The 22,177-nt window shown below is 45.2% G+C and overlaps 1 protein-coding gene across 5 annotated transcripts in view; it reads left to right on the top strand.

The window, feature by feature from the left end:
- Nucleotides 1-22,177, top strand: part of dennd5b (DENN/MADD domain containing 5B) — a 312,134-nt gene that overhangs the window by 161,637 nt on the left and 128,320 nt on the right. For 3 of the 5 annotated variants that reach the window (XM_069903146.1, XM_069903143.1, XM_069903142.1), the window contains 2 exons: nt 13,643-13,830; nt 15,462-15,551. In XM_069903146.1, the coding sequence (XP_069759247.1) occupies nt 13,643-13,830; nt 15,462-15,551 (278 nt within the window). The remainder of the gene's footprint in view (nt 1-13,642; nt 13,831-15,461; nt 15,552-22,177) is intronic. The other 2 variants (XM_069903145.1, XM_069903144.1) reach the window with 1 other exon arrangement.

Here is a 22,177-nt window from a genome sequence, read left to right as displayed (position 1 = left end):
ATCATCAAGGATCCACATCACCCAGCACATGCTCTGTTCTCGCTGCTGCATCAAGAAAGGTATAGATGCCACAAGACTCGCACCACCAGGTTCGGAACCTCCACCATTAGACTCCTAAACCACAATCTCAATCAGGGACTTTGAGTAATCCCTACCAAAATGAATAACTTGCTACTCCGAAACTTTGAGTAATCCCTACCAAAATGAATAACTTACTACTCCGAAACTTTCTTACCCACTTAACATCACAGAGCAGCGTCTCCTTCACGCAACTGCCCATCTGAAAATTTGGATTTTCATTCAAGTATCTTCATCCAAGTCATTCATATAAATTCTTCAAGGCTTTCCTTGAACAGGAGCAAGCATTTTAGCCGGATTTCACTGCTATTTAATCTAAGTGATTGAATTAAGAAACTTGTAGCTTCAAATCAGAAAAAAAAATGCAGGAAACTTCTGACTGGGCTTCATAATGAGCAATGACTGGCAAGGGTGCTGAGCAATTATTCAAACGGGCTGGCAACAAATGAATAAGAAAAGATCATCTTCATTTCTTGGTATATTCTACTCTTGATGTGATCGTAAGACGTGTGCAAGATGCCCTGCTGATGTTTTTCCATACCTTGATGAAGGGCTCAAGCCGGAAACGTCAAGTTCTGTATCTTTACCGTTGCTATATACAGGACATTGGCCTGCTGAGTATCACCAGCCTTGTGTTTTTCCTTCTGGAAGCTGTGTTTTTTTTTGTTTTTTTTTTAATTTTTTATTTTTCACACCATAAATCACATTAGCCATGATATACACTTTTTCTTTTTCACACATATACAGTGACTTTTTCTCCCCCACCCCTCCCTCCTCCCAAGCCACCCCCCCACCCCCCCTCTCATCCATTTTAGGTATACAATCTAGGTTGCATTAAACCAGTCAGTCAATGTTGTCATTCAACAAAAATACACCAGAAATTCTACTGAGTCCATTCTTTTCTTTCCTTCTCCTTCCATCAACTTAGGTAATGTTTGTCCCCGGTAGGTTTTCGCTATTGTATCTGTGATGCACTATGAGAGTGCAATGAATTCAAAAGGGTTGTGCTCTGGTGGAGTTGGTGAAGAGCTTTAACCTGTTAGTATAAATATCACTAACAATCAGCCCTGGTCTATCCCTGTTCACGCTATGGTCACAAAAGCTTCAAAAAACCCTGAAGGAAATTTGGTCCATGTCCCAAATGCCTCTTACGAATTTTTCTAAATATTACACAGGAAGTACCCCGTCTGGTTACATCGCAGATTATTACGGGAACAGCTGACCATGGTGAAGGTTGCTCAGGCTATCGCACAAACTAACCTCTCCTCCATCAGCTTTGTCTACACTTTCCCTGGCTTCAGGAGAGCTGCCAATATATGAAAAGACTCATCCCATATGCAGTCACGCATTCTTCAACCCAAACCACCCCTCCCCCCCCACCCCCACATCCCACTGGGAAGGAGATACACATGTTTGAAAACATGAACCACAAATTCAAAGGGCAGTTCCTTCCCCATTGTTACCAGATCATTCAATCAACCTCTCATTAGTAAAATGATGCTGTCCTTCCACTGGTTAAGCAAGACTTTTTTTCTCACTACTATTATTCTGTTCCACCTTAACTGATGTAGACAGTGGAGAGCGGAGACGCAGGACTGCTGTGATGGATTCAACCACACCGCTCTAATGCTCTGTACAGGCTTTAAACAGCCTGTTAGAGGAGCTGATGGTCTATGTAAGCAAAATCCTGCTACCTTGGAGGTCTGTCCCCAAGGTGATGGCCCCTGTCCTTGGCAGTGACCACAAGGGGGTTGCAGACTCGAAGCAGGGCACAAGAAATGGGAAGAATACTCCCCATTGAGAAGGAGAAGCAGAGGGTACGTCCTGAAGGGAAGGTGACCTCGACGGTAGATTCCCCTGCAATTTAAAAGGTGCCCAGTAATCGCTCCCAGGTCCCAGGAGGGCCACCCAGGTGCTGCAGTTTAAAAGAGGTTAATGTCATTCATTCTCAGGTTCCATTCTTGTGCAGTGTACCTGGGTTCTTGGCATAGCATGGTGCTTATGCACAAGCACTCGTTCTGGCCAGCTTCAAAAAGTCTACATGGGTAGCTTGGACGCGCTGGCATTGACCCTTTACCTTTGCTTCTCTAAACCAGTTGAATTTGGATGTGCAAATGTTTTTTTCTCTCTCTCTAGATTCTCTGCTTTAGGTTTCTGTTCCAAATTTGTTTCAGATTTACTGTTGGAGTGCATACATAATATATACAACTCTGAGATTCTTTTTCCCTGCTGTCAGGCAGAATTGCCACTTATTAATACAGGACGCATACCCCTTGTCCGAAATGCAGAATCACAATTTATTGTCATGAACAAGTCATGAAATTCGGTGTTTTGCGGCCGCGTCATAGAGCAAACATTCATTTTATAAACATCTTACAACATTACGATAAAAAAATAAAAATAATATTGCACAAAAAGTAAGGCAGTGTCTTTGGTTCATTGATTATTCAGGAATTTGATGGCAGCGGGGACCAGAACTGCTTCGGATTTTGGATTTGTTTTTGCATTTTGGAACATCATTTTTTTAAAAAAATCACTCAGATTTAAAAGCCCCTTTCACACTTGCCAGTGATCCCAGGAATCAGCACCAATCAGCTTTTAAAGTGGCAAGTGTGAAAGGAAAATCTGCTCAAAGCCAGTGTCAGGTGATGTCATCTCACACCAGGTATTGCTGGCCTCCACCCCTAGTACAATCCCTGGCATCTGCAGATGCCGGCGTTGAGATCAGGCAAGTGTGAAACGGGCAGCAACATTGTAGACCCTTCCGATTAAAGGTAGAACAGGCCAAGCGCCAGGTATAAATCCTTGCAAGTGTGAAAGCGTTCAGTGTCCCGGTCAGGAGTGGTCTAGTTTGAAAGGCCAAACCCCCCCCATTCCTATCCCAGGACACTGAACGGCCAATTTACCGGGATGCGTGTGAATGGGGCTAAAGATACATGATTCACATTACAATACAAATATATACATATGCACAAATTAACTGAAGTAGACCTATATTGAAAAATTTGCACTCTAATGTGCACTATTTATGTCTGCTACGTCCCGTTCTCAGATCGGGATTTCTGAACTCTATTACGTATTACCTTATGGGACCATGGACAAAAAATGTTTTGGATTTTGGAATTTCGGATAAGGGGTACTCGACCTGTAGTGCAAAGAAAAACTGTACAAACGAGAAAAATTAGATTTTTATTCCCAAACATTAGAGTTTCATGGGGCCTTTATGCCTCTTAGTGAAGCTCCACGTGGAATGAAAAACATTGCTGTCGTTCTGTACAGCTCAGCTTAAGCATGTGAGGTGGATGTACCAACTGGTATTTGGTCTCCATTTGTATTGCACTTTGCTTTCAAGGATATCGAATTCAGTTTCATAACTTCGGGTGCTGTTTTGTTTATTCCTCTCCTCTGCTGTGTGTGTCAAGCTAAGCTGTTGCCTCAGTGTTAAATATTAATTAAATATTAGTGGGAAACTATACATGAGCAGGCATTGCAACGGTTATAACATGATTTCTGCATGCTGCAGGGCACTTCTAAGCATGTCATAAATGACAAGAAAATTCATTGATCATCGAATTTGAACTCCTGCAAATCCCATGCTAAAATCACATTGGAATTCTACCCCTTGGGCCCTGCTTTCTAATCCAGGCACACCATAGCCGCTTTCAGGTGCTCGGACGCAGATAATGCGCTGGCAGATGCGGCTGGGGGAGTGTAGATGGGATGTTCAGGTGGCCGCGGAGAAGATGAACGTGCTGGCTGAAGGAGAGCAGCGTCCAAGCGAACGCGACACCTGTGGACTGTGGCCGTAGTCACTGTGCTTTCCCTTCCCCTCTCTAAGCCCTGTAAAATAAAGGTCTTCAGACCTTTAATTTTGACCTCTTATTTATGTCAGCATTTAATTGTGCCAACTTTGGCAGCCCTGCCTTCAGCGGTCAAGGTTTTGGAAGCAATGTACTATTTTTTACCGAGTTTTTGGTTATGTAATCTAATGCCCCAAAGTATTTTTTTTTAAAAAACCAAATAAATGCTTTGCAACGTTAAAGTCACTAACTAAATGTAAGGTGCTGTTCTTACCTACATAATGGCGAGAGAAACAATATTTAATAGGATATTAAATATCTTAGAAGGATTGTGTATCAGGCTACATTCACAATGGTGCGTTCAGGTGCCACGGTGGATGCTCCGGTCCAGAGAATGTACCTACCCGAGGAGGGTTAGGTAAGTGTTCCTTGGGGCTGGGTTCTCCACTTTCAGGTGGCCACCCGACAGCCACATTGGGGTAGAATAGGTGGCTTTACAGTCGGGTATTTTGACCTCCTGAAAGCGACTTATGATGAAACACACTTCCTCCTCTCTGCTCACAGAAGATGAGCTTGGTCAGATATCTCAACTCAGTTGTCAGCATGCTGAATCCAATTCTTAATTACCTTCTCTTTCAAATGGAGTAAGCACTGATATACAGGAAATGGAGAAATCCAGACTGGAATTCCCTTGGAATTGAGATCAGTTTGATATTTCAGATTTCAGATTTATTATCAGAATGCATACAACCCTGAGATTCCTTTTTCCTGCGGGCATGGCAAATTATCACAGATAAGTAGTACAACAAATAAACTGTACACAGTGTAAACATGTAAACAAATCAAAGAACTGTAAACTGGTAATGAACATAAACAACAAAGAGAACAAAAGAAAATCAATAAAGTGCACAAGTAACAGGCCTTAAATGAGTCTCTGATTAACTTTGTCATTAGACAGAATTTTCAAATCAATCAAATGTAACATAACATAACAATTACAGCACGGAAACAGGCCATTAGGCCCTTCTAGTCCGCACCGAACCAAACACCCCTTTCTAGTCCCACCTCCCTGCACAATGCCCATAACCCTCCATCTTCTTCTCATCCATATACCTGTCCAACCTTTTCTTAAATAATACAATTGACTCCGCCGCCACTATTTCTCCCGGAAGATCATTCCACACGGCTACCACTCTCTGAGTAAAGAAGTTCCCCCTCATGTTACCTCTAAACCTCTGCCCCTTAATTCTTAACTCATGTCCTCTTGTTTTAATCTTTCCTCCTCTTAATGGAAATAGTCTATCCACATCCACTCTGTCTATCCCTTTCATAATCTTAAATACTTCTATCAAATCCCCTCTCAACCTTCTACGCTCCAAAGAATAAAGACCTATTCTGTCCAATCTCTCCCTATACTCGAGATGCTTAAACCCAGGTAACATTCTGGTAAACCTTCTCTGCACTCTCTCCACTCTGTTTATATCCTTCCTATAATTAGGCGACCAGAACTGCACACAGAACTCCAAATTAGGCCGCACCAACGTCTTATACAATCTCAACATCACCTCCCAACTCCTATATTCCATGCAATGATTGATAAAGGCCAGCATACTAAAAGCCTTCTTCACCACCCTATTCTTCACCACCCAATCAAAGAGTGTTGAGTCTGATGGTGGAGGGGTAGCAGGTGCTCTTGAACCTTGTGGTGCAAGTCTTGTGTCACCTATACCTCTTTCCCGATGGCAGCTGCAAGAACAAAGAGTGTGCTGGGTGATGTGGATCCTTGATGATTGCTGCTGGTCTCCGACGCCAGTGTTCCCTCTAGATGTACTCCATAGTGGGGAGAGTTTTGCCTGTGAGGTCCACTACCTTTTGGAGGGCTTTACGCTCAGGGGTATTGTTGTCCCCAGACCAGACCGTGATACAACCGGTCAGCACTCTTTCCACCACACATCTGTAGAAATTTGCCAGGGTTTCTGGTGTCATACCAAACCTCCGGAAATTCCTGAGGAATTAGAGGCGCTGATGTGCTTTCTTCACCATGCCATTAGTGTGTTGGGTCCAGGAAGGATCTTCAGAGATAGTAAGCATTTACAAACTGGGTGCTGCTCGGGATCCGTGTATCCTACCTGTGTTGCAGGCCCCTGCAACCCCTTACACATTGGATCCTAAATTGCTCAGTTGAACAGCGACTGGTCTATTTAAGGGTGCTCCCGCCCCTTTGGTGACACGCACTCATCATGTTGCTTAAGGCCCCGCCGGGAATCCCCCTGTTCTCTGTGTTGGCTTCCAAAAGTTAGAATGGGGGGAGGGGAGGCATGGATTTGGAACGCTATTGGGGATGGGGAGAACTCTGTTGGGGCTGGTGGGCAAACGCTTCAGGCCAGCGGAGTGTGGAGTGAGCTGGCAGGAGCAGTGTTGGGGCTCTAGCGTTCCAGCTGTGTGGGGAATGATGGGTAAGAAAGACAACCATTGTACGCAAGCACTGGCATCATTTTCTACTTGGGCAGCCATCAATCGTTACACGGTGCCTGTACACAGGTTGACAATCCCACCTCCGGGATGGTTTGCCCTGCCCATGTTGTTTTTTTTTTAATTGGCCTGTACACAGGTAGATAACCTGGCAATCCAATTTGTAAACCCCTAGTGACTCCCAAGAACTTAAATGTGCTCACCCTCTCCACCTCTGATTCCCCTGATGATCACTGGATTGTCTGCCTCTGGCTTTCCTTTCCTGAAGTCAACAATGTTTGTGAGTATGATACAGCTCCCCATTGGTGACGGGGAGGGGGCACATTTAGGGCAGACCATGGACAGAAATCATGAAATGTTTTTTATGTAGTTGGTAGGAGAGAAGTACAAAAGAAACCAACTAGACTGCTTCACTGGGAAGGGAGCCCATAAACCTTCAGCAAAGACCTAAGGGGACCGCAGCCAAAAAAACAGGTTGCAAATGGCTGAGACTGAGAACTTCAAACTGTAGTGTAATGTAATAGCATAAGAACAGGCCTCTCAGCCTACAGTGTCAGTGCCAACAGGACACCAAATTAAACTCAATCCCCTGCCCACACATGATTCATATCTCTGTTCCCTGCACATTCACGTGTCCATTTAAAAGCCACTACCATTGGCAGCCCGTTCCAGGCATCGATTACTCTCCAAAAAAAATCCACGCATCTTCTTTAACCATTGCCTGTCTCATCTAAATGCATTGAAGGTTGTTAATGAAACAGTCTCACAGCAACTTGAGCTTTTCCAATTATTCCAGCTGAAACATAGTTTACCGCCTTTAATACCACAAATACCTTGATGGAGTTGCATCCTAAATTGTGAATGGACTCCTCAGGTTGGAACCCAGTCTCCTTTGCTAGTAGCAACACGCTGAAATGCTGGAGCATTTTTACTGCATTCTGTGTGCTTTCAATACAATCGCAGCGTCTGCAGACTTTTGTGTTTCACTCATTGATACGCTGCTGAATCAGATGGAATGCTTCTTTCGGCAGAGAACTTACTCAGACAATGTCAGATCTGGGAAGAGATTCTGGGGACTGGATAACAAGATTGGAAATAACTATTCATCATCACAGCCCTGTCATCTTGGAATGTGAAATTTGTACTCGCCTTCTCAAAATAGTGCTGTCAAGAGTTTTTGGATTCCAAGCCAAAGAAGAAAAATGAATCTCGCTGGTAGCATCGGACTGTTAACAGCAGCTTTCAGCGGAAGCAAAAGAAACCATCTGTTTCAGCATTCTGCTAATGGGCAGTGTCGTAGCCACACTGCACAAACACCAGGTGATGGTGAAACCTGCCTTCTTGACCACGCTTTCAGTCACATCTTGAGAAAATCCAAACATGTTCTCTGAATCCCAAACTTACGAAGCCTTTGTGAGCATTGCCTGACTGTACCCCATCCACATGAGGTTCTTTAGTTGGTGTCATCGGACTACCCTGGCCAGTTGGAGTGACATAGGAGCAGATTTGCATCTGGAGCCTGGACTGGCTGTTTGAAAGCGTCCTTCGAATGAGAGTTCCATTTGGCCTTCCGAACAGAAGTATCAGAAACACGAGATTAGTGAGCAGGGGCGATTGGGCCGTGCTTTGGTCAAGTACCGACTGGGAGGTAAAATTGGGCCTGCCCAAAATTTGGAGCATTGGACCCTCCCAGTTTAGGGAATGCTGGACAAATTGACTTTGGGTGCGCAGTCCCCAAAATTTGCATGCATGTTATTGCCATTCCCAACACGACATGAATGAAGAAAAGATTTGTCCTGCACATGTTAGAAAAAGCATTGCTTTCATTCTGATATCTTGGGGAAGGATTGTTTGTTTCTGCATGGATTGGAGGATGCTTATTAGGAAACTATTCAATTCTTGAGCAACATTACAAGAGACAAAATCATATCTTAGAGCTGGGTGTACTGGAGAGGGACTAATTTGGATGAGAATGATGAGGTTTATATTGTGTGTGAGAGGAGAGGTATAATCAGAAAGTTCAGGTGTCAGTGCACTATGAATAGCCATTCAGAGTGATCCATGTTTACACATGTGCTGAATCTCTCCTTTTGTCTGTGAATGTCTTACATTGGAGAAAAAAAGCTTGGGGTGTTGAAGTACGATGACATCCAGGGACATCTGATCCCTAAACTGACCTGTACAATTCTAACACAGTTTGTGAGGCGTGATTGGGGGTTCTTCCTATCGATACATATCTGTCTGTTGTGATTCCGATAATGCTGTTTAACACTACATCACAGTACAGGCCATTCAGCCCTCGAAGTTGTGCTGCCCATTAAAAAAGTACTAAACCCTCCCTACCCTGTAACCCTCTATTCTTCTTCCATCCATGTGCCTGTCTAATGGACTCTTAAATGCCCCGAATGTTTTAGCCTCCACCACCATCCAGGCACCCACAACTTTCTGTGTAAAAAAAAAACAAAACTTTGCCCCTGATGTCTCCCCTAAACGTCCCTCCCTCCACGTTGTCCTCTGGTGTTTGCTAATTTATCCAGTTGCCATGTCCTGCTCACCATTAATTTTTAATGAGGGGTCCCATTCCGAAACATTGAATGTCCCCCCCACCCCCCCGCCCCGCCCCGATGGATATTGTTGGACGCTCTTCAGGCCCCTGCAGCTTCTTTATGTTCACTTAAGATCCCAGCATCTGCAGTTATTGTGTTTCTCTTTCTTCTGTTTCAATGAATATGTATTTTGTACCATCACACTGGGGCATTACAGAGAAGGAGAGGCAACAAGTTGACCTGCCCTGTGTCATTACGAGTTTTTACGTACAAAAAATGTGGTATTGCCTGCTCAAGTTTAAAAAAAAGGCAAATTTACTTTTTATGCAGAACACAGAAAAGGCGGATCACGCAGTCCTTTTACGTAGCCCAGAGCAGCATGCCAGCTTCTAATGGGTTGCGGAGCACAATAGCGAACACTCTGCAACAGTCCCGCCACCCTGCTGCATGACAACCCCTCCACGCTGCACCAGCCCTGCTGCCTGACAGCCCTTCCTCCCTGCAACAACCCCACTGCCTGACAGCCCCTCCACCCTGAAACAGTCCCGCTGCCTGACAGCCCCTCCGCCCAGCAACCAGTCCCACTACCGGACAGACCACCCCCCCACCCCACAGGCGGCGTGAGAGAACGGGACGGGGCAGTGGCATGAGGGAGCGGGTCATAGTGAGTGAACGCAGCCTGACTGCTCCACCGGTCACTTTGTGAAGCGCAGCGGGGCGACAGGGCTATCAGCACAGCGTCAATCATCACACTTTCCTGTTTGGAGCCTCTTTCAGTGGCAATCCTTTTATGCAGGAGGTGGAGTGTACCCACCACCCCCCACCCCAGGACCTAGTCAGACCAGCCAATCCACCTTTGGAGCATTCATGCAGGTAAGTGGGGCACCTTAAAGACATAGAAAACCTGTCTTTACAGATCGCTAATTTTCACTATAAAAGGGGCTATTGTCTGCTTGGACCCTTGAACTCCCTAAACTGGTCATTAATAGTTAACTGGGCAACTTTGCAAGCAAATAGTTTCTTCATTTGTCCCCTGTAGCAAATTGTTTGTTAATCTGATTAAGTTTTATATATACGTGAGCTCATTGAGATGGGTCGCCCAGCACTTCAATCGATTAGTGATCCAAGCTCGGGTGACTGCTGACACGTGGGCTTGAAGGGCGTGGAAAATGTATCCTTTGTACCAGTGGACCTGATCGAGAGAGAAATCAGCTCGGATCATACATCATCACAGCATATGTTGCCAGGCTGTGTTGTGTTCCTCAATGACATCATTTACGCCACAAGTTAAGTTGAAGAGAAGTGTGAGTGCACATGGAAGCGCATCCCAGCCACAGGATTTCAGAAGCTGCAACAAAATGGGACTTTCCAGGAAGGACTTATTCTACATGTATTCAACAATCCTGATATGTGATAAATGATAACGAAAGAGGAGAACATTTAGGTGAAACACTGGCACCATTTGTCGATCTGTCGCATGAATCTTGAAAGTGCAGGCAGCCACCCGATTTGATTTCCATGGTGACAGGAGGCCCAAAGCTGCTGTTACTGGAATCTTGGCAACCTAGCCAGAGCCACATCCAAGCCCTGAGAGGGATGGGAATTCACGGGGTTCGGCGCTGAGTTCAGATGTGAGCACAAGAATGTAATTATTTGTAAGGCAAATACGTGACGGTGTTAGCTGGCTGTTACAAGCTATAGCTCTTACAAAGCTTATAGCACAGGAGAGGTTATAGCTGCATGCAGGTTAGCTCAGAAAGAGCACACTGTTCCCAGAAAGAACAACTCAAACCCATTTGAGTGGAGTTAACACAGCTTTATTGGGCTCACAGCCCTGCTTTTATTCTCAACCTGAGGGGCATGGTCAAAACCCTCTCTGCACTGATTGGTGTGTTTGTGATCCGCTTTCCCTCATAGGCCAGTTAAGCTCTTTTGGTTGTGGCCAATTGGAGGGCAGTGCTGCGGGCCTTGTCAGCCTGCTGGATCATCACGTTCGTCCTTAATTTTGTGAGGCCCCGTGGGGGAGCTGCGAAGGGCCGCCACAACGGATTCATTGGAGACTTTCATTGTGCTGAGCCAGGGATTATCATGTCTCCTTTGTTATTGCTTATAATGGCATATTTATTTCTGTATGGCACAGTTAGCTTGTTTGCATTTTTCTTTTGTATCTGTATCTCTTGGGTTGTACAGTTTTTTTGCATGGTCGATAAGTGGTATCGTGCCTGGCCTATAGGAAGAAGAATCCCAGGGTTATATGTGTGTACGTGGACAATAGGTCTGAACGTTGACATCCGAAATGATGGCCAATGTCAAGTAAATTGAGTATGAGAGTTTATTGTAATATACATATGCACAGCCTACAGATGCAGCAAATTCTTCCTTGCTGTAGCCACACAGATACATAAGATAATTCCACAACAAATTACAGCAATGTTAGATGCAAATGATGTGGCCCACCTTCATTGGAACCAGGACCACTTTCTCTCATGTATGTGGAGCACAGAACAGGCCCTTCTGCCCAACACATCTACGCTGACCATTAAATACCTCTCTGTGGTCAGTTAACAAATAGACGAGAGAGGGACCCAGAGGGTCATGCAACATACGTGGATAGAAATGGTCAGTCAGCATTTCTGGTTGGATCTCACTTTCGAAACCATTTACCAGGACTTGGTCCCAAGCTGTGTTGTTTCAAGTGTCCAGCTTCTTAAACATTCACAGCATCTGCTTTCCCCCAATTTTTCAGATTTTGTATTCCAGGTTCTAACCATCCTGTGGATGAAAAGGTGCTTTATTTTTCTGATCCCTTCTAAACCTTCCCCTTTTTTCTGAACCCTTCTCAACTTTCTACTACAATATCCTGTAACCGGACAAATCATTCCAGGATATTTATATCTATTTATTTTCATTTATATCTTTGTGTGATCATTATTGCTGTGTATTGTATGTGTGTTATCCATGGTCCGGAGCAACACTGTTTTGTCTAGTTGCATGGGTACAATCAGATCATAATAAACAAATTCTTCCCTTAATTTTCACTGCACCTCTCGCTCTCTCACTTCTCCTCACAATTCCCCTCAAACTTTGGACAGAATTTTCTCCTAACCTCCCTGTGCTTTATTATTGCACATATGTATGACTATAAGCTCATTATCATTATGTGATTAGGTGACCAATTTTATTCAATTACACTCCTTTGAAAACTCTCAAATTGTTTGCTACATTAAAGGCACGGAATGAATATGTCACATACAAATTAGGATCAGAAGGGGCAGCACGGTTGGCATAGTGGTCAGGGCAGTGCCTTTGCAGCGCCAGGGATTGGGACCTTGGTTCGAATCCCGCGCTGTCTGTAAGGAGTTTGCACTCCCCTTGTCTGCATGGGCTTTCCCCAGGGATTGCTGGTTTCCTCCCACCGTTCGAAAAGGGGGTGTAGGCTAATTGGGTGGCATCGACTTGTGGGCTGAAACAGCCTGTTTTACTGTGCTGTATGTCTAAATTTAAAATATATATATATCATTCTGTTTCTGGAGCCTGTTCTGCCATTTGATTTAGGCTGACTGATGACCTGATTGTAACTTCAGCACTGTATTCCTTCCTACCCCCGGTAACACTTCACTTCCTTGCTTTTATCAAGAACCTACCCACCTCTACCTGGAAAAACATTCAAAGACTCTCTTCAAAGAATCATGGAGGCAGAGCTCAAGAGGTGCACAGCCCTCTCCGAAATAACATGCCGCCTTTACGTTTGTCTTAAGTGGGCTACTTCGATTTTGAAATAATCTATAGATTCTTTTACAAGAGAAAACATCCTCCACATCCATCCTGTGAAGACCCTTCCGTTTCATTCAAATCCCTTCAAAACTTCTGTGGATACCAGTTTAACCTGCCCATCCTTTCCTCAGAACTCAACCTGCCCATTCCAATAACGTGGGAGAAATTCGCACCATCTTTCTCTCCCACCTATATCCACCTTTGACCTCTTACCCGTTAGCCTGTGCTCCTCTCCCTGCCACCTCAACTTTTTATTCAGGTGTCAGCATGTTTTTGCTTATACTGTACCCGACGAAGCGCCCAGGCCCAAAAGGTTGCCCTTTAATTCCTGTGGATATTGTGTGTCCTACTGAGTTTCTCCAGCACTTTTGTGGAATGCCCTCGACCCCAACATCTTTCTTGTTTAACTGCACCTTCCAGTTCACTTCTGAACTACATGCTATCATTTTAACCTTCTTGTCAGTAAAATTTCACAAGTAATAATTAAAAAAAAAATGTTTTGATTAACCTTCCTTCAGAAGAAGCACAATTTGCCCAGGTTGTGTGCTTTTAGGGCTGCCAATGTGCTAAGTCCATCAGGTGACTGTTTGTCAGCAGTCCCTGTTCACTTGATCTATTATTAGCATCTTGCAAGGGCACTAACCTAGGCACTGAACCAGAGGCACTGAACTAAGTCGAAAGCTGAGCTTTTTCTTTCCAAGGGATTGGAGGATTTTTATTGCTTTCACAGGTTACTCCGTCTTTGAAAATTGAAGGCTTTATCCATCTGTTTGTATTCCTGACCACAATCCTTGTCATACAGACCCCTTCACTGTGCAGGCTACTTCTCTGTAAGTTGTTATATCCAGGTGGTTCCATGTTGAAAAAGGAAGGCTGACTGTTGGGGGGAGAGTTTTGAGTTTTGCTTTGACATTTTGTCTACATCTTGTGTCCTGCTGTAGCAAAAAATTAACACGTGGCATCCACTTTCAGATTACCAACGGCTGATGACAGTGGCTGAGGGGATCACAGCTCTTCTCTTCCCATTCCAGTGGCAGCATGTCTACGTTCCCATTCTCCCGGCCTCCCTGCTGCACTTCCTGGATGCCCCAGTTCCCTACCTGATGGGCCTGCAGTCCAAGGAACCTAATGACCGATCCAAGTTGGAGCTTGCGCAGGAGGTAAGAATCAGAGCTTTGCTCCACCTGCAGACGGGCGAGCGAGGCAAGTGCCCTCCACCTTAAGAGGGATGATCAGCAAAGGGCTGGCGAAGTTGTGGGTTTGGGCTGGCGGGGAAAGCTGCAAAGAAAAATCTGTGGAACTCGATTTTGGAGAACCAGGAGCCTTGTACTTTTCAGCCGGCTGCTATCACCTCTGGCCTTTTTCGCAGCCCGCCATGAATTTAATCATTGCAAGAACATGGAATGGAAATGAGGTCATGGTTGGTCTTTCACCTCGGCCCCGTGACATTCCACTAAATCCACATCCCTTGATTTTCTCAATGTTCAGAAATCTAACTATTTGCATCTTCAATACACTTCATGACTCGGCCCTCACAGTCCTCTTGGGCTGACAATTCCACAAATTCATGACCCAAAGTAAAGACATTTATTCTCCACTCTGCCCAGAATTTGAGATGGTGGCTTCCAAGTCGAGACACTGAACCCAGGGTAAGATCATCCCTGCATCTCTCCTGCATGTCCCATTTGTATTTTGCATGTGTCCATGGTACTTCCTCTTCTAAATAAGGCCCAGTTTGATTAATCTCTCTCCATGCGATATCTCCCCACCCCCAACCCAGGAATTAGTCTACCCTTCTATCACAAGCATTTATCTCCTTGCCTGCTGAGACTAGTCTGGCCCAAAATATTCCATATGCACTCTCATCTGGGCCATATATAAATGGAGCAAGACATGTTTACACACGCAGTAAAGGCCAGCACACTAAATGCCATTCTAATTGATTGCTTTTCCTGCCCATTAAGCTTCAGTGGCCCTTTTTACACAGAGATCCCGCAGTACTGCCGTAAAGAAGACCCGTCATAAAGCCAACTTTGCTTGTTTACCCTGAACCAAACAACACGGGCATAGTTCTGTCCCAGTGTGTCACTTCACAAAGCACGCTGCCATTCTGGAACCAAAAGAGGCGTGAATTGTAACAAAACAGCGTCGCCGTCTAGTGTCATGTATAACATACACATCCTTTCCCGTCCTGGTCCTGGCTTGCTGTTTTGACTTTTTTACTCAGACGTTGATTCGGTGCTGTGACCACCTCTTCTGCCAGCTTAAAGGTGGGACTACAATAACTGCACCCACCACCCCCCCCCCCCCCAACATTCCGTGTTCGTACTTTTACACAGAAGGAGTGGTGCAGTAAAGGTGCAATATTTATGCCTTGAAGTGGCTGTGTAAAAGGGACTAGTGATTTGGTATGCAAAGTCACACAGAAGTTTCAAACACCAACACCAGTGAATCTCTTGCCATTTTAAAAATGACATTTTCTTTTCTTTTTTTTCCTCTCTGTTGAAAGAGTTGGACCTCAATTTTCTGCATTGTATCCTCTCTGCCTTTCTCTGGCTCTCTGCATCTCACTCTCATGTTCTCAAACAACTTTGCATCATGAGCAAACTTGGATATTCACTCTCAAACATATCAGTTCCTTCTCCTGCACTCTGTCCTCCGTGCAGCAAAGTAATGTAAATTTATTTTCTGTGGACGTTTATTGACAGCCATTTTAAGGGTTTCCTATACAGTGTAAGTACTGAGTACAAAAAAATTGCCACCTTCACCTTTACAATTATAATTGGGACAGGTCAACCACCCCTCAATTGTACAAGGAAGAGAAGCATTCACGATCTCCGTACTTCATCCTCATCAAAGTTGGTACTCTTTTAAAGAAAAGGTCAGTGCCATTCACTCTCTAAGATACTGGAGGATAGTTGGTAGTTTAAGCTGATAGAAATAATAGGAAATGCTGGTAGAATAAAAAAAACTTGTATTGTGAAACGCAGCACTTCTGCCGAGGCAGTTAGATTCTCGAAACTTCCACGATGTCAACTGCCAACATAGAATGAACCGTCAGTCATATGCAAAAGTGTAGTACCAGCCAAATTCGCTTGTGTTCCAAAATCTTCACTCTTGAGTTCCTCACCATTCGGACAAACTGGAAACAAAAGCCAATTCAAAATTTCCACAAGTGAATTGGTAAATCTTTGTTAAGTATGGATATGAACAAAGGCAATAATTAGAATTGGGTCATGATCCACTCTGCACTAAATAACGAGTAAAAACACGAGGCTGGGGAAACTCAGCAGGTAAACTCAGCTACTTAATAGCAGCAAAGATAAAGATACATAAGCAATGTTTTGGGCTTAAGCCCCTTCATGAAGGTACGGACCAAATGTGGGCAGGCGCCCGAACAAAATAGTTGGTGGCCACAGGGGCCTGCCCATAATGTCACTGCTCAACTGAAGTCATCACCTGGCTGTTCAGTCACTCCTTCTAATGGGTGATGATTGGCTGGTAAGGAAGGTACTTATGACACCTGGACTGCATTGCAAAAAGTTAGTTCCCAACTGAGCAAATGGTGGAAGACACGATCAACTACTGGATGCCAGTTGTCGAAATTCGCAGGTTTGTTGATGACTATTTTGACTGACTATTTTGGGAGCTGATGTGTGAAGTGTTTTAAGTAGCATTGATTGCCTAGATATTTTAAATTTGCAATGCAGTGGGGTTCCCAGAGTAGACTATATTGTGTAATACATGGAACCTGAGACTCCGATAATCTGTACTTGTTTGCAATGCTCCCTCCTGACTTTCTGGGGCCCTGGTTTCTGTGCTCATGGGCTGACTTGCCTGGACAACCAGGTTTTTTCCACTGCACAAGAAACAATTTGACATGCCAGAATCTCAGTTCCCGAGGTCCATCCTGACTCATGAGGGCCCTGCTTCCTCTGCTCCTTCCTGACCCATCAAAGCCCCTGTTCCCAAGCTCTCTTTAAATTTAAGAGGTTCTCTGGAGTGGGGGGGGGGTGGGGGGAAATGATGATTAACCTCAATAAAATGAGCTAAAGTTGCTTTGAGATGGAAATGGAAGTAACATCCAATAATATGGACAATCTGCTAGTCTGAAATCACAGCATCCATCGTGCCGGATTATCAGAGTTCCTATGTAAGATGAGTGCTGAGGTCTTGCATGGCATCTTCATAAGATGTCAATAATCCTGTGCGGTTGGAGTGGTTTGTTTTCCAATGGTCTTGGCCAGCATTCCTCCCTCAATACTGGTGATTTTGTCTCTATGTTTGCTGGGTGCTATTCCTGTAATGAAATGTAATGTAATGTAAAAAATCAAGTCATTGGTCAGGAACCAATCTGAGGTACCACCAAGGATGTGACAAGGTATAATATAAAGCAAATGCTATCAAATGCACTTACCAACCAATTGAGAAAAGGGCTGTGACAGCTTCAATTGCAAGTAATTTAGCCAAGACTCCCTGTGTCAGCCACCCATCTCAGAGCGAACTCTTCCAATCCTGATGAAGATAATAATCATGTGCCCAGTAATGTGTGCTGGTTTTCTCTACATCAGGAAGAGTACTGGGATTCTAATTATGGATTAAAGAAAGGCAGGGCATACTGGCCTGTGGCTGTGATAAATGTACCAGTTAATGAGAAGTGAGTTAAACAATCGGGGTTTGTGAACAGAAAGCTTTGAATTACAGATAGGACAGGACCTTTAGACTGGTTGACAATTGAGGGCAACATTTAAAAATACACCATTTGAGTCTTTTAAACCCATTTCATGTGTGAAATCCTTTCTTATTTTATCCGAGATATGAATGGTTTACATTCTAGAAATTCTTTCCATTATGAGCGCTTGGTATGTATTAAAAAAGCTGGTGATAATTTTAGAAAGGAGTTTGCCAGTGGCTAGAACAATCAATGTGGAGAGAGGCATATTGAATTTTACATCAGCAATCACTGCCCACACTTGACTGCAGCAATCACTGCCCACACTTGACTGCAGCAATCACTGCCCACACTTGACTGCAGCAATCACTGCCCACACTTGACTGCAGCAATCACTGCCCACACTTGACTGCAGCAATCACTGCCCACACTTGACTGCCGCAATCACTGCCCACACTTGACTGCCTCAATCACTGCCCACACTTGACTGCCGCAATCACTGCCCACACTTGACTGCCGCAATCACTGCCCACACTTGACTGCCGCAATCACTGCCCACACTTGACTGCCGCAATCACTGCCCACACTTGACTGCCGCAATCACTGCCCACACTTGACTGCAGCAATCACTGCCCACACTTGACTGCAGCAATCACTGCCCACACTTGACTGCCGCAATCGCTGCCCACACTTGACTGCCGCATTCACTGCCCACACTTGACTGCCGCAATCGCTGCCCACACTTGACTGCCGCAATCGCTGCCCACACTTGACTGCCGTAATCGCTGCCCACACTTGACTGCCGCAATCGCTGCCCACACTTGACTGCCGCAATCGCTGCCCACACTTGACTGCCGCAATCGCTGCCCACACTTGACTGCAGCAATCGCTGCCCACACTTGACTGCAGCAATCGCTGCCCACACTTGACTGCAGCAATCGCTGCCCACACTTGACTGCAGCAATCGCTGCCCACACTTGACTGCAGCAATCGCTGCCCACACTTGACTGCAGCAATCGCTGCCCACACTTGACTGCAGCAATCGCTGCCCACACGTGACTGCAGCAATCGCTGCCCACACTTGACTGCAGCAATCGCTGCCCACACTTGACTGCAGCAATCGCTGCCCACACGTGACTGCAGCAATCGCTGCCCACACTTGACTGCAGCAATCGCTGCCCACACTTGACTGCAGCAATCGCTGCCCACACTTGACTGCAGCAATCGCTGCCCACACTTGACTGCAGCAATCGCTGCCCACACTTGACTGCAGCAATCGCTGCCCACACTTATGCTGTTCATAACCCTACTCCCCTTATTTCATTTTATCAGACATCCTTCTCCCATTGCAATTTCATCTCGGCTTCTCTTTTGGACACCACCCATGGTCCTGCTGACCTCTCCCAGTTGTCGCAAATTCCATATTCTCATCATTGAAGGAGGTTTTAATCAACCAAAAGTTTTTGGTAAACGAGTGAATTCAAAATGGTCCCAGACGCAGAAATAACTTTGTTGTTTCAAAAGCAATAATAGATTATTCTTAACATGGTCAGTGTCCACCTCTGAACTATTTGCATCTGGAAGAGCTTACGAACTGTCCATCTTCCTCACTTGAAAACCATTAGATCTGGAAAACTATTGAGCCACTAGCAGGGGAGCAGCCCCGCTCCTGAACCTCAGGGGTGCTTGCACCTGGTACCTCATGGGTAACTCTTGGTCCCTGTTTTTGGTGAGTTCCTGCTCCTAAAAAGAATTAACGCTGCACCCCTGACCACTACCACTATATAGGAAGATGGAAAGTTTTGCTAAATCGTGATCCAGCTGATGCCAGCCTTGAAATTATTAAACTCTCATATTTCTAACTAGCCCGTGCAGTCCAGCTGAAGGATTCCAGAACATTATAGCTCGTAATAACTGAGTTTCAGCACCTCATCCTTCAGGACATGGTGTTCCACTGTACCGTGTTCATTTTCTCATTCATTGCGACACCTACGGGCAGATCAGATTTGTGAATCCTTTGCATTTTTATGACGCTGCAAGAGCTTCATGATATCAACATTTCCGTTTCCAGATTTTTAAGAGAAAAGCTCTGATTCTGAAGCATCCCTGGCCACTCATGGACTAATAATCCATTAAGTGAAAGGCTCATGGATGATGTAACTGAGGTGTTCTTAAGTTGGTGAAAAAGTTTGGTGGAGTTGGTAAACTTTTCTTTGAAGGGCAAGTTGGCACAAAGACATGACCTGAAAGCAAGAAAAAGGCCTTTTAAGGCCTTCTAAAGAGTCAATAGATATGCAGAACCTGGTTCAAAAATGAAGTTGAGGAAAAATGTCCTTTGAAAATGACTGAGCAGAAGCTGATCATCTTTTGACCAGGCATATGGTCAAGAATTATGAAACCAAGGGGGGTGGTGAATGAAATTCTGTCAGTTGTTTCATTCGAATAGTAGCAGAGGTTCAAGGGTCTGAGCGGCTCTTCCCAATTCCTGTGTTTTTGCCACTATTGTGTGTGTAAAAAAAACACAAATGAAGGAATTAAAAGGATGAAGGTAAACGCCAACTGGGAACAGGCAACAACAAATGAGATATAGTTCTTCATGGGCAATTTGCTTCACCAGAAGTGAGTGTGTGCGTGCGAGAGTATGCGCTCGTGTGCACTGAGTTTCTCCAGCACATTTTGGCATTGTGCAATGATGCCTTGACCACATTAAAACATGTTAGAATCGCCAACTGGCTGGTTCGTTGAAACCAAGTGATGGCCTTGATTCCATTTCAATTTCATCAATTTTTAAAAATATGAAAACGTAAACATTGGAATTAAAATTTCTTTTGAACTGGGCAGCGACTGACTTATTAAAGGGTGGATCAGGCTTCAGGGTCCAAGATCCTGCTCTTTGTTAAACAGGAAAGTCGGCTGATGCTGTGATTATAGTGCAGCTACACAGAAGTGATGGAGAAGCTCAGCAGGTCACGCAGCATCCATAGGAAGTGAAGGGTATCTAATATTTTGGGCCTGTGCTCTTCATCAAGATATGGGCGTCTGCCTACTTACATCTTGATGAAGGGCTCAGACCCAAAATGTTTAATCAAACTAATATTTGCTTTCCTCAAAATGAGTTTGGTATTTCAATGCGTACAGCGTCCTCCTGTTCCCCTCTATCCACTGCACTCATTATGTCCTCAAAGAGCTCCAGTAAATTGGTCAAACATGAGCGGCCCTTCCTAAATCCATGCTACATATGCTTGTAGCAGCAGTTTCTACCCAGATGCCTCACTATTCCTTCCATGCTGATAGCTTTGAGCATTTTCCCAACCACTGGTGTTAAGCTAACTGGCCAAAAGTTAAATACACAAAAGTTCTGGAGAAACTCAGCAGGACAGAGCATCTATAACACACATGTCAAACTCTGGCCCGCGGGCCAAATTTGGCCCGCAATATAATTATATTTGGCGCGCAAGATCATTTCAAAAATGTATTAGAGGTGGCCCGCCCTGCAGCGAGAGCCGATGCTGTTTTTTGGTAATGTCACCCCCACCATCCTCCCCCTTCATTGCACATCCTTCCCCATTGTAACATGAGAAATTGTAACACGAGAAGTCTGTCGATGTCATCAGCCGGAAAGCCAGTTGGAAGGCTTCCCGCACAACCAGTCACTTCTCCCACCTGTCGAGTGGTGCGGCGGATGGGCGAGCGCCTGTGATTTCCTGTCGGCGCGACGGGCATGGCAGGCTGCGCACGGCCCCCGGGCAGCGCGACTGGCACCGGACGGCCCTTCCACAGCGCGAGCGCACTTCTCCCAGTCGCCGCGGCCTTCAGCGCTTGCACCCGCGCGGACCCCAGGGACGGCTGGTTCGGCCCTGCACGTGAAGAGAGAGATGGTGGCTGTCCGCAAAGGTTGATCGGCAGCGCGCTCGGCCTGAGTGGGTTGGTAAGCAGGGGTGGGCAGAGGGTGTAGGTGAGGAGTAATGGGCAGGGGAAGTTATGGTGGTGCGAGGGGCAGTTAGAGGGAGGGATGAGTAGAAGGAGGGGTGGATAGGGAAGAGGTAAAAGGGGAGGGGCAGGGCGAGTAGGGGAGGGGTGATTAGAGGGTGAGAGACGGGTAGAGGGAGGAACAGGTTGAGGGGAGAGGCAGTAGAGGGGGGTGTATAGGATGGGGTGGGTAGAGGCAGAGCGAGTGGAGTGAGGGGTGAGTAGAGGTTGGGTAAAGGACTGGTCAGGTAGAGGGATGGTGGGTCGAGGGTGAATAGAGGCCTAGAACCTGAGGAGTGAGCAGGAAATGCTGAGTCCTGATGCAGGCCAAAATGGACACAGCCTGTGAATGCTGACTACATCTCCACAGGGACCAAATACGTTTCCCTCAGGTCAAGCAAAGGGTGAACTTGAGCTACCTACTCCTGACCTGTAACATTATCCTCCTAAAGTTATGTCCTAAAGTTTAACATTACATATGTTGAAAGAAGAGAAAACATGCAGATGTTGTTGAAAATTTTCAATAAATATTTAGTTCGGCCCTTGACTTAGTCCAAGTTTTTAATTTTGGCCCTCCGTGAATTTGAGTTTGACACCCCTGATCTATAAAGTGTGAAGGGTGGCCACCTGAACCCTTCATCAAGGTGAGCTCGTGGCCTATAGTTACCAGCCTTCTGCTTACATCCTTACTGTAAATAGCAGCATTACATTTGCTGTCATACAATCAGTTGGAACCTGCCCAGAGTGCAGAGAATTTTAGTAAATGCCTCGACTTTAACATCTGTCAGTTCTTTCACTTCAGTGAGATACATTCCATCAGGACTAGGGGACTTTTTCTTTTTGATTATTTTTTAAATTTTTTCAAA

Source organism: Narcine bancroftii, chromosome 11, assembly GCF_036971445.1.
Source record: "Narcine bancroftii isolate sNarBan1 chromosome 11, sNarBan1.hap1, whole genome shotgun sequence".
Lineage (NCBI taxonomy): Eukaryota > Metazoa > Chordata > Chondrichthyes > Torpediniformes > Narcinidae > Narcine > Narcine bancroftii.
This window is presented reverse-complemented; position numbering and strand designations above follow the sequence as displayed.